Consider the following 13,463-nt stretch of genomic DNA (forward strand, 5'->3'; position numbering starts at 1 on the left):
ATTATAACTTTTCACAAAATTTTGAACACAAAGTAGAGTGGAGAAGGAGAAGTATTCTTACATATATATCGATTAAAATAATAATTACTTTAAAGGAAAAAACATCTTTTTAGTAAAAAAAAAAAAAAAAAAAAGAGGCTAATTTCAATTTGATCTTTAGAGTTCAAAATGCTACACATTTAGTTCTCAAGTTTTGAATTTGGTTTCGATTTAATCCATAGATTTCAAAACGTTACAATTTTACTCTTGAGATTTGAGTTTTGTTTCAATTTGATATTTAGGTGTAAAGATCCTTTTAACCTTTATTTTTCATCCAATACTCATTTTTAATAAGTAGTAGAAATATCTATCATTTAATCTAAAATAAACAAAATTAATTAAATTTTACTAATTTTCATCACTATTAAAATTTTACCACATAATTATTTTAAATTAATTGATGATCGTTAACGCCACTAATTAAAAGTGAGTATTTAATGAATAATTAAGTTAAGGTTAAACATGTAAATCTTGAAATCCTAAAACCAAATTGAAACAAAATTCAAATGACGGGAGTAGCATTTTGAAACTTATGGACTAAATTGAAATCAATCTCCCAATGACCAAATTGAAGCTAGACCCAAAATCTAAGGGCCAATGTCTACTAATTAATTTAGGGAAAAATACATTTTTGGTCTCTATGTTTTTTTATCTAGTTTCTATTTAGCTTGTAAATTTCAAAATGTTACACATTTAGTTTTAAGTTTTGAGTTTAGTTTTAATTTAGTCCATAGACTTCAAAATGCTACAATTTTACGCTTGATATTTGACTTTTACTTCAATTTGGTCCCTATGTCTTGAGGTTTACACTTTTAATTTCAATTTTTCATTAAATACCTATTTTTCGTCTTTTAGAGTTAATTTATGTTAAAAAATTAAAACCATTAAATTAATTAGAATTAATTAAGTTTAACTATTTCAATCACTTTTAAAACAAAATTTAAATTTTCACTTCTAATTATTTTAATTAATTAATAGAAATTGATGTCAATGATTAAAAGTAAGTATTCAATGAAAATTGAGGTTAAAAATGTAAAATCTTGAAATTCGTGGACCAAATTGAAACAAAATTCAAATCTCAACAGTAAAATTGTAACATTTTGAAATTTAGAGATAAGATTGAGACAAAACTCAAAACTTAAGGACAAAATGTGTAATATTCTAAAACCTAGGGACCAGATAGAAATTAGAGCCAAAACCTATGGACCAAAAAGGTATTATTCTCATTAATTTAAAATGATTATGAAGTGAAAATTTAAATTTAATTTGAATAACGATGAAAAACAATGGAACTTAATTAATTGTACTTTTTTAATTATTTAAAATTAATTAACAAACATTAGCATTAAAAAAATGATTATTTAAGGGCCAAATCGAAAAAGGAACTCAAAATCTCAAAGAAAAAATCACTAACATTTTTGAAAGTTAACAACTAAAGTGAAATCAAACTTAAAATGTATAATAATTCAAAACTTAAAGAATAAAAAAAATACAAAATTTTTCCCTAATAAAATTGATTATTAGAAAATCAGTGTAATAAAATAGGATAAATATAGGAAGTTGATATTAAGGAATGAGATAATAATAAAGAAAGGGATAGGGGGGACAACTCCCATGGGGCAGCAGCACATCACATCAAATGTAGGCCTTTAAAAACCCACCCTAAAAAATTTATAATTTTTTATTAAAAAATTAAAAAAAGATGCGCGAAGTAGGAGATAACTACCCCACCCCCTCCCCTAGAAGCAACGCAACTAAAAAAAAAAAGAAGGAAAAAAAAGCATCTTTTTTAGCCATGGTGAGAGCGAGGGACACGCGGTGTTGCAACATTGGGTCCCACCATTTTGCTTCCTCTGTGCTTTGGTTGTGTATGTCTATATTGTACTCTCCATCTCTCTCTCTCTCTTCATCCATCGATGGAGGATTTAATTATATTTGAATGGGAAGGACTCTTCACTCATTTTTGTACTCTCACTAGTTTTCAAAAGTGAAGAAAAATAAACTAATTAATAGTAAAAAGACGACTTTGTCCTTATCGAGACTACGTGCTTGTTTAGGATTCTAACAACTTTTAAGATAATTTCTTGTTTGAAGTGCAGACCATTTTGATGGATAGATGTGAATTAGTGATATTGTAGCTAATTGTGCGTCATAATAGCTGGAAACATGAATGAATTATAATTAGAACACAAACAGTGTGTGAGCTATACTACTAATTTTCTCACCCAATTGAAGTTCATGACCCACCAAATGACCCCTTACTTCTTTGGTCAAGAATATAATGCCTTAATTAGTTAAACTATATTTGTATTGGTAAGTTTGTGTTCATTTAGTCTATGTACTTTTGATTTTGTCTCTAGTAGGTATCTGTGTTAACTTTATGTTACAAATGGATTTTCTAATAGATCTCTAAATTTTGAGAAATGAGTTTCTTAAGAGGCTTATGATGTTAATGTTGTGTAGGTTTGGTTTCAATTTTTTTTACTTTTTTTAGTTCAACAATATGCAATATGAGAATTTAAACCGTTATAAGGTATATACTTTTGCTAGTCAATATATGCTCATGTTAGCCCACGTTTCTATACTTAATTTTGTTTTAATATATTTAAACTTTTAATTTTATGTCTAACTAGTGTATAACTCTTATATAATTTAAGTTAATAGATGGATGGGAGATTCGAACCATAAATCTAGGTGAGTTGGAGTAGAATCACTTTAGCTGAAGATTGAAAAGGGAGGAGTTTGAAGGATGGAATTTGTAATTTAACCCTGAAAGAAGAAAAGAAAGAAAAAGAAGGTGGAGGGAGGCTAAATAATGCACACCAAATTTTGTGTATTTTCTTTATATTTTTTCAATATTGTTCTCTCTCTATTGTTGTTTTGCCAATCTCTATGGGTGTTCCTTTACAATTACCAAACCTTTACCATCACTACTTCCACTCCCAACACCCAATACGAATCAAAGCCCACACGCTTTTACATTCATTCATTTCGTCATCGTCATCGCCTCTCCTCATCTTCCTCACTTTCCCCATCTCTCCGACGGATTACCGGCCGTTGATCTCTGTTGACTCTACTCGGTACCCTTCAATTTCTTCTCTTCTTTCTGAATTTCCCCTTAATTGTGCTTTCTTTCTGATTTCTTGCCTTTTGGGTGTCAAAAAGTTCAGTGTTTCCTAGCTGGGTTCCTGTGTTTTGGGCCCTTCAAGCTCTTGAACTCCTTCGTTTTTCATGATTTGGTGCGAATTCTTGTTATGGGTTTGTGGGTTGCTCTTAATTGGAATTGTGGATGCGTCGGTTTCTTGTTTCTGGACTTCTGGGGTTGGAGTGAAGCTGATTAGAACTCGTTAGGAATTTACTTGTTTTGGTTGAGGGGTTTTTCAGCTTTGATCTGTTGCTGGGATTTGGTTACCGTTTTGTGCTTAATTGTTTTCGTCTTCAGAGGGAGTTGAGTTGAATAATTGGATCTTCTCAGTCTCCTCTACTTTTTGAGAAATGGAGGCTGGATATGGAGGTGAAGCTTGTCAATTATACGGTATGGGTACTATGGACTTGAGGGCTGCTGTTGGGAAGCGGAATCTGGAATGGGATTTGAATGATTGGAAATGGGATGGAGATCTCTTTATTGCCAGGCCTTTAAATACGGTGGAATCTGATCATTTGGGCAGGCAGCTTTTTCCAATCGTCTCTGGGATTCCCCTAACGAATGGGGGTTCGTCGAATAGTTCCTCGTCGTGCTCTGATGAAGCTAATATGGGGATTGAGAAAGGGAAAAGGGAAGTGGAGAAGAGAAGGAGGGTTACTGTAATAGAAGATGAGAATCTTAATGATGAAGCGCGTACTTTGAGTTTGAAGGTTGGTGGAAATGGTTCCCAGATTGTTGAGAGAGAAGCAGGGAGTTGGGAAGGAACAAGTGGGAAGAAGACTAAATTGGCTGGGGGAAATTCAAATCGTGCAGTTTGCCAGGTCGAGGACTGCGGAGCAGATCTGAGTAATGCAAAAGATTATCACAGACGACATAAAGTCTGTGAAATGCATTCTAAGGCGAGTAATGCACTTGTTGCAAATGTTATGCAGCGATTCTGTCAACAATGTAGCAGGTGATCTTTCTTTTAGTTAGTTTCAGAAGTTATATCATAAATTCATTCTATCTATATACTCAGTTATGCCATGGTTGAGAAATGCTACTGTTTTTTCAGAGCAAAACCTTCCAAATTGATTACTGAAATTGTCTACTTTGTATCATTACTTGTAACTTTATCGGAGACTTTGGCTCCATAGTTATTCCCTATGCTTGCAGTTTCTTAGCCTTGACTCTTTGAAGTTTCTGGCATTGCTGGTTCCTAATGACATACAACTGCTGTAGCAAAATTTCTGCTGTAATATTACTCTGTGGAATCTGTTGGCAGGTTCCATGTTCTTCAAGAGTTTGATGAAGGGAAACGAAGTTGTCGCAGGCGTTTGGCTGGCCATAATAAGCGTAGAAGAAAAATTAATCCAGATAATGTTGTTAATGGAAACTCCCCACCTGATGAGCAGACTAGTAGCTATTTACTGTTAACTCTATTGCGAATACTTGCAAACTTACACTGTAAGTAACTTTTTGTCACCCTAGAACCATTTGAGGATTAATCTGTTGTAGTTAATGTCATTCTTGATTTTCTTCTCGCCTTCGGTATGCGACTCTTCTGCTTACCCTCCCTACTGGCCACCCAAATGAGTTTCCACCCTTTGTTTAAATCCTTTAGCCAGCCAATAAATAATTGGAATATAGAAATTTTTGCAACCACAGTCTTTGCCGTCTTAGATTATATTTGATGAACCAAATAAACAAAAGAAGAATAATATCTGAACTTTGTTGCAAAGCGAAGCGAGCTAATTAAATCTGTAGAAAGAGAAGCAACCAAGTTCCAAAATTTCATTTCACATCTTTTCTCATATTCAAACTGGTACTTTAAATTGCTTCTTCCCAGTTCACTTGGCATTATGATCTTATGACCCGACTTAAAAAATTCAGATGATCATCATTAGATATTGCTCCATCCTTGAGATTTGTTTTCTAATGAGATAAAGTCATATCCATTATTTATCTGTGTACGAAGGCAATATAACAAGTAAAAATTTCTTTTCTACTATCAATAACCACATTTTCATTTTCACGGCCTTCGTAAAAAACATGTATAAGGATCGACATATTTGTTACACTTATATAATTTTGTTTCAATTCTTAAATTTATTCTTATTTCTTAGTAATGCCATCATCTATGGAGTGTGTGTGTGTGTGTGTATTTTGGAATATGAGGTTAGTGCTCCAATGACTTCAGTTTGTTTGATAATCAATTTCCCACCTTTTCTGCACGAATACTATATGGTTCAACTTCAAATTTTCCCCTTTCATAACTATGATTTTGAGAATTTTTTGAGCCCTTTTTCCTGTATAGATATCTGATTCTGATTTTTTTTTAATCTCAGTTATTCCATGTTCATTAGTATACAAATCATGCACGTCAGATTCAGAAATATATGTACATGGTTTTTCTGTGTTGAGCTCTTGTTGTCCTTAGCATATTATTCTGTGATTGATCTTGTGTTATTTGGTGTAGCCAATGCATCAAATCAGACCACAGATCAGGATCTTCTTTCTCATCTTATACGAAGTCTTGCCTGCCAATCTAGTGAGCATGGGGGAAAAAACCTATCTGGGATTCTGCATGAACCCCAGAATTTGCTGAACAACGGGGCATTAATTGGTAAATCAGATCTAGTTTCTACTTTTCTCTCAAATGGTCCTCAGGTGCCTTTGAGATCTTCTAAACAACATGACACGATACCTATATCTGAGACACCAGTACAAGCCATTAGTAGGGGTGGTGATACACCAGCTATATCTTCTGTTAAACCAAGCACTTCGAACAGCCCTCCTGCTTATTCAGAAATCAGGGACAGTACAGCTGGACAGTGCAAGATGATGAACTTCGATCTGAATGATGCTTATGTTGACTCAGATGATGGCATGGAAGATATTGAGAGACAAACACTCCCAGTGCACATGGGAACAAGTTCTCTTGAATGCCCTTCTTGGGTGCAACAGGACTCTCATCAGTCAAGTCCCCCTCAAACCAGTGGAAATTCAGATTCAGCATCTGCCCAGTCACCTTCTAGCTCTGCTGGAGAAGCCCAGGTAATGCTTTCCAAAAATTTTAGGCCATTTCTTGTTACCCTCTCTTCGTGTGTCAACATTTTTAGTTCCTTCAAATTGGTAGATTGCAGAAATTCTCTACATATTGTGAATAATGGACATAAATAAGCTGTCAAAGCTTTTCTTGAAGGAGGATTCCTCCTTTGATCTGTCTGTACTGAGAAATATTGTATCTTTTCCGGCAACTTACTGATGCTGATGTGGAAAAATATGCTTGTTTGCTATGCAGTCAAGTTATGTGGAACTACAATAAACTGCGGTTGGAGCATTATGGTTTTATTAATTTTTTTTTCTTTTTTTCTTTTTTTCTTTAAAAAAACCATTGAAATTCCAACAACTTCTTCTGCTTGCCTTTCAGAAGTGAGATGAAAACTCTTGTTTCTTGCCGTATAATATCTCTTCCCATTAGGATGAGACAATTGTCTTGTAAGTCGAGGTATACACAAGCTAGCCTGAATACTCACAATTACATACTAAAAGCAAACTGTCTTCCCATTTTTATTCTCAAGGCCATAATGTTTTTTGATGTCTGTGAGTGTCCAGGCCAGTTTACGCGCACTTTGACTAATCTCACCGGACTTTACAAGGCCATAATTGTTATTCCAGTTTTTCTTTTTTAGCACAATACATCATGTTTTTTAGTCAAGCCAGATCTTAGGCCCTGGAGTTTGTACATTAATCCATTCTACAAGTGCACGAGAGGCTGCATGAGAAGTTGACCTTTCCATTCAATCTTTTTGAAGCTCTTCTTTCTTTTGTTCTCTGTATTTCTGTTTCATCATCATGAATCCGTATTTATAGCTAAATCTTGGTGTTTAGTTTAGCACTCCATCTTAGATGATCTATAATCCTTTACCACTTATACTGATCTTTCTTTGACTTCTCTCTATTATGAGGATGCTTGACTTTATTTTTTAACTCAGTCTAAGTGATATGATCTCTTCAATCATCTTTATTGAACTGCAGGATTCATTTCTTGCATGTACAGTGCACTAACACATCTTTTTTCATTCTTCCAGAGCCGCACAGATCGCATCATTTTGAAATTGTTTGGGAAAGCACCAAATGATTTTCCTCATGTTTTGCGAACTCAGGTATGTGAAACATTGCAACCAAGCATTTGAAACAGTTCGAGATCTCCATCTTTAATCGCTGTGAACTTTTCTATTAGGTTCTCGATTGGTTATCACATAGTCCCACGGAAATAGAGAGCTATATCAGGCCTGGTTGTGTTGTTCTAACAATATACCTACGGCAGACTGAAGCTGCTTGGGACAATGTAAGTTTTTATATCCTTATGTTCTCATCTGATCTATCAATTATGGGATGCCTTCCCAAGAGCTATCATAGAGACCCTTTTCTTAATGGTTTTTTTTTTCCCCCTCTATACTTCAGCTTTGCCATGACCTCAGTACCAGTTTTAATAGGCTTCTTGATGTTTCCAATGATGCTTTCTGGAGAACTGGATGGGTTTATGTGCGGGTTCAGCACCAAATAGCTTTTGTTTATCATGGTCTGATTGTCTCTATTTAAAACGATTTTCAGTCTTGTATAATACTCATTATTACCTTTTTTTTTTCAATGCAACATTGAGGTAATGATCATCTTGTATGCGTTGCAGGTCAGGTTGTAGTTGACACCTCCTTGCCTCTTAGAAACAAGAATTACTGTAGAATCACAAGTGTAAACCCAGTTGCCATTTCTACGTCTAAGAAGGCTATGTTTTCAGTTAAAGGAATAAACTTGACCCAACCTACAACTAGGTAACATCATCTTTTTGTCGATTTTCTTCTTTAACCTTTTACTTCTATTATATTCATATTTGCGAATACTAAACCCAATTTCCAGGTTACTCTGTGCAATTGAAGGGAAATATCTAACTCAGGAAGCTTCTGATGAGTCAACAGAAAGTGGTGATAACTTGAAGGCGCAAGATGACAGCCAATGTGTTACCTTTTCCTGCTCTATTCCTGTCGTCTATGGAAGGGGATTCATTGAGGTGCAGTGTTTAATACTTACATACATTCAAACTAACCAACAAATCAACCCTTTCTTTAGGAGGGGGAGAGGATTGGATTTTTTAGGTGATGGCTTCAATTTACTGAGTTTGATGGCTTTGGATCAATGTTTTTATTCATATTCCCACAATGTTCTTCAAGTTTATTTTGTAAGAAAGGATATATTGATAGAATGAAACATATAAAAGAAAGGTAAGGTCTCAATCCTTGCTAAGATAGTTAAAAAGAGATTTTTTAATGAGCACAAAAAGAGACAGTCTCATTTTTTCTCTGTTTTGGGGTAGGTGGGTGGGGTGGGGTGGGGTGCGGGGAAGTTGTCTCTCTAAATCACCTGGAGGATCAAGAATGTTTTTGTCTTTGTCTGTGTCAGATTCTTTGTTCAATTATTTTCCAAACCAAACGTGAGGTGGTCTTTTATTTTCTAAACTGTTTAGGCTATTTCCTTTTGAGCCAGAGGTTTCATTTAGCACGTTCAAGCATCTGACTGGCCTTGTATTCTTCACTTTATCGAGAGGCCGACTCTTCTAATCCTAGTGAAACTCTCTGGCCTGAACTCTAATTACAGAACAACATTCTCTCCCTTAGTTTACACAGACACTACTTATTGCGTACTCTTATATAACAGAATGTGTTACCATAAATTTTGGCTGAGACTTTGTAGCCTTAGTAGTCTCCCTTCCAGTATTTGTAAGCTAATTTATGTTTTGTATTTCATCAAATTTTCCTTGAAGAACATATAGGCTGCTCCTTCAAACTTCATATATTTAGATTTATGCCATGGCACTCTAAGGATTTGTTCTTTTGCTAATTATCTACGTAAGTCGTGTGCTGCTGAACACAAGGCAGATTCTCTATCTATTAAAAATTTTCAAAGTTGAAATTTCCATTTATGATTTGATTTGAAATATCCAGGTTGAAGATGATGGTTTTAGCAGCAGTTCCTTTCCTTTTATAGTTGCAGAGGAGGATGTTTGTTCTGAGATCTGCACACTTCAGAGTGCATTGGAATTAACTGAAACATGTTCAAATTCCGGGGAAACTGCAGAGCTGGAAGGAAGGAGTAACGCGATGGAATTTATTCATGAAATTGGTTGGCTGTTTCATAGAAATCAATTGAAGTCTAGATTAGGTCACTTGGATCCTAATGAAAGTCTCTTTTCACTGCCACGGTTCAAGTGGCTCATGGAGTTCTCCATGGACCATGATTGGTGTGCTGTGGTTAAAAAGCTGTTAGACGTTCTTCGAGATGGGACCGTGGATACTGGAGGTCATCCATCCTTGAATCTAGCATTGATGGAGATGGGTTTACTTCACCGAGCCGTGAGAAAAAACAGTAGATCACTGGTAGAGCTCCTTTTGAGATATCCTTCAAAAGTGAAGGATGCATCAAGTTCTGAAGAGAGTGCATCCGCTGATGGAGGGACCGATAGCTTCCTGTTTAGACCTAATGTTGTAGGCCCGGCTGGTTTGACACCTCTTCACATTGCAGCTGGTAAAGATGATTCCGAAGATGTTCTTGATGCATTAACCAATGACCCGGGAATGGTAAGGATTTTCACAGTATGCTTTCTGATATATGGTTTCATATTTTCATGCATCAGTCACATTATGGTCGCCCGGAACATTATCGATTATTTGAAAATTATTTCCCCTTACTGTTCATTTTCGTTGATACTATTAGGAATGAGACTTGCAAGTTGCAACTAAGTACTTGAAGTAGGTCACAAAATGTGTTCATTTTGGTCCCAAAAAGCTTTAGCTTTAGGACATTGAGACTGAAGAATTGTCTGGGTTGTTTTAGGTGGGAGTTGAGGCTTGGAAGAGTGCTCGAGACAGCACGGGCTCAACGCCAGAGGATTATGCCCGCTTACGTGGCCATTACTCGTATATTCGCCTTGTCCAGAGGAAAATCAACAAGAGATCTGCAGCTGGGCATGTAGTGCTGGATATTCCTAGTTCTCTCTCAGATGGTAGCTGGAATCAAAAGCAAAACACTGATTTGACCACCTCCGGGTTTGAGATTGGCAGGACGGAACTAAAACCTAGTCATCAGCATTGCAGGCTTTGTGTCAGGAAACCGCTGGGTTGTGGAACATCGTCTAGCGCGTCACTGGTCTACAGGCCTGCAATGCTTTCAATGGTGGCCATTGCTGCTGTTTGTGTCTGCGTGGCACTCCTATTTAAAAGCTCGCCTGAGGTTCTTTATGTCTTCCGGCCCTTCCGATGGGAACTACTAGATTACGGTACTAGTTAGACCCATCTATAAATTATCTACCTGACTAAATTATAGGTAATGTATTTGTATGGAGTTATGAAGTTGAAATTCAGTAGAACTTGTAATGAGTTCCAGATTGATATACTCTATTCACGTGTTATCGAAATTCGCTATACTCGGCCATCTGACTTTGTGTGCGTGCGTGTGTGACTGCTCTGCAAATTTTAGTTCCCAGAAACTGCAGGTATAGAGTGTGTTCACCGGACAACAATTGCTGGGTGGTCGACGGGAACTGAGGAGCGTCCAAAAGAGTTCCGTATTCTTTTATTTTTACTTTCTAGTTTCATGTAACAAGTCTCATTTTCTAGCTTGTTTTTATGAGTATATGCTTTAATGTCATGTCCTGTTTCCAGCAGAGAACGGAAATTTATTTAAGGGGATAGATTCTCATCTTCCCTGCCAAATATATATATAGGAGTCAAAGATTTGGCTGATATGTTCAAAGGAACTTTTGTGATATTTTCTTTCCAAAGTTGTTCTATACAAATGTTAGAAGAAGACTCATTCAAGTATATTTGGTTTTCTTATTTTCATCTGTTTCATATTGAAGTATTAAACATTTTTCTATCTTATTGTCTGCTATATCTGGTGATTTGATAGATAGGCCATGTTGTCATTTAGTTAATAATGTTAACAGCAAATGTTTCACTAAAGATATCAATAAAATACAGTAAATTTTGGTCCAAATGAATCTAGTTCAATAGTAATTAACATGACTTTCTTCTCTAAAGGTCGGAAGTTTAATCTTCTATCCCTTGTATGGAAAAAAAAAAAAAATTCAAACAAACTTGAGTTAGTTTGAGATGATGTAATTTCTAATGTAATTATTGGCCATTATACTCTAGAAATAGGTATATAAATAAACTACTTAATAACATTCTATACTAGGTGTTATCTCATGTTTTACTTTATTTTTTTTTTAAATTTTCTAAAAAAATGTATATAAAGGAACTAATTAATAGACAAAAAAAAAAAAAAAAAAAAAAAGAAAAGAAAAGAAAGAGAAGTATTTATAGATAACTTGAACATAGTCATCTTAGGGATGTTCAAATAACCCCGGACTATCCAACCCAAAATGTAAGGATTAGATTGGGTTAGTTTTGTTCTTGGGTTAGGTTGAGTTGAATTTTTCTGTTTTTATTGGGTTGGGTTGGGTTGTGGGTTGGCTAAAAAAAGATTTGGGTTGACCCAATCCAACCCGAATTTATATATATATATATTTCTCTTTGTTTAAAGTTTGATATTGATGTATTGATTAATTTTTGAATTTTTAATATTTTTCTTTTAAAATTATTATGATATTTGTCTTTGTTTAAAGTTTACAATAAATATCATAGATATTTGGTATTTAGCATCTTAATTTTATGAGATATTAGTTATTAGTCATGTGTTGTATATAAATTTACATATTTTTCATTAAAAATAAAAAAAAAAGTTATAACCCGACAACCCAACCCAACCCGACCTGAATTTTAAGGGTTGGGTTGGGTTGAAAACTTTATTTGGGTCATTTGGGTAACCAATCAAACCAACCCGAATTTTCGAGTTGGTCCAAAAAATACCCTCAATCCAACGCAACCCATGTATACCCCTAAGTCATCCCGTTAAGACATAGTAAAGAAAAGATCTTCAAATTTTTATATACTCATTCTTGTATATTTTTTTTTTTCTATTTTTGAAATTTTCTTAATGATGGAGAGAGAAATATATTTATTATGGAGAGAGAAAATACATTTAATATGCATTTTTCTCTTTTCAATTGAAGAAAGAAAATGACATTTAATATGATTTTATTTTTCATTTTGTTTCTAATGTTGATTTTTTTATATTATGTAACATATTTCGTTGTTTATTTGAAAATGTTATGAAAAATATATGAATTATACTAGTAAATATATTTGATATGTACTAAAATACAACTGGTTTTACGACAACTTGTTGGTTTTTTGGCGTATTCATGGTTATTTTAAATATACCTTAGAACATTGTATTAGATGCTTGCAAATATTCTAACCAATATATGAAATATCAATGTACTCAAGTAGATTGTTGTACCATTCAAAAGTTTCGATATAACCGTATCCATTTGACAGTACAATATAAATCATAGTATATATCATAAAATTTATTTATATCACAATATATATCATAGTTCAAAGTAGTCAAAAAAATAAACAAAAATATCTACGACAGTATATAAATCACAAATGGACTTAGTGTTCAACACATAACATATATAAACGTATATATCATAAAACAAGAAATCTAAATACAAAAAACATAATCGTTTATATAAAATAAACAATTATATATATCACAACATATATATGCACATTTATTCCTTGGTTTTTGTGTCCAAGAACCATCCCCATCTTCATATCTTCTTTTTCCCATCTTCATCTTCATCATGTCCAAAACCCGTCCCGTCGACCAGATCTTCTCACCCCGCGCCCGCATTGGATCTGCTCACCCCGTGCCATCGATTCGCCCCACATCGTCCGTCTCCATCGTCAGCTGCTTGCAACTCACACTGCCAGGAAGGAGAAAAAGAGTAGGAGGAAGAAAGGGAAGAGGGAAGGAGAAAGAATGAGATTCCAACGTTTTTTTTAAAAGAACATCAGTGACCATGAAGCCCTAAAGCCATGCATGGGGGAGAGAGAATAAAAAACCTAGGTCTGAGGCTTTAATGGTATATGCACCAATATTTGTGAAAAATTGTATTTTATCGGGCTATTTATGAAATAAATCAAGTGTTGAAGATAATATTGTAATATAGGCCTATAATAAAGGTTATATCCATAGAAATCCTTTTTTTTTTTTTAAGTACAATAGGAGGTGGAGGAATTCAAACGTGGCCCTCATAATTGCTAATACATCTCGAATACCAGTTGAGTTATGCTATGCAGCTAAAATGAAACAATTATTCTTGCAA

General features: G+C 34.5%; 1 protein-coding gene across 2 annotated transcripts; it reads left to right on the top strand.

The window, feature by feature from the left end:
- Positions 1–1,789: 1,789 nt before the first annotated feature.
- On the top strand, positions 1,790–10,652 carry LOC120091637 (squamosa promoter-binding-like protein 1). Of its 2 annotated transcripts, none has more exons than XM_039049739.2 (11): positions 1,790–3,119; positions 3,210–4,139; positions 4,449–4,630; positions 5,643–6,220; positions 7,258–7,332; positions 7,410–7,517; positions 7,634–7,751; positions 7,860–8,001; positions 8,087–8,237; positions 9,169–9,801; positions 10,058–10,652. In XM_039049739.2, exons 2-11 carry the CDS (start codon positions 3,535–3,537, stop codon positions 10,508–10,510), a joined length of 3,045 nt encoding a protein of 1,014 aa, XP_038905667.2. In that variant the 5' UTR covers positions 1,790–3,119; positions 3,210–3,534; the 3' UTR covers positions 10,511–10,652. The 2 variants fall into 2 exon arrangements, with proteins under 2 accessions (XP_038905667.2, XP_038905666.2); XM_039049738.2 differs by having other exon boundaries at positions 2,800–3,119; positions 3,205–4,139.
- Positions 10,653–13,463: the final 2,811 nt, after the last annotated feature.

Source organism: Benincasa hispida, chromosome 11 (genome assembly GCF_027475165.1).
Source record: "Benincasa hispida cultivar pf3 chromosome 11, pf3_genome.v1.1, whole genome shotgun sequence".
NCBI classification, from domain to species: Eukaryota; Viridiplantae; Streptophyta; class Magnoliopsida; order Cucurbitales; family Cucurbitaceae; genus Benincasa; species Benincasa hispida.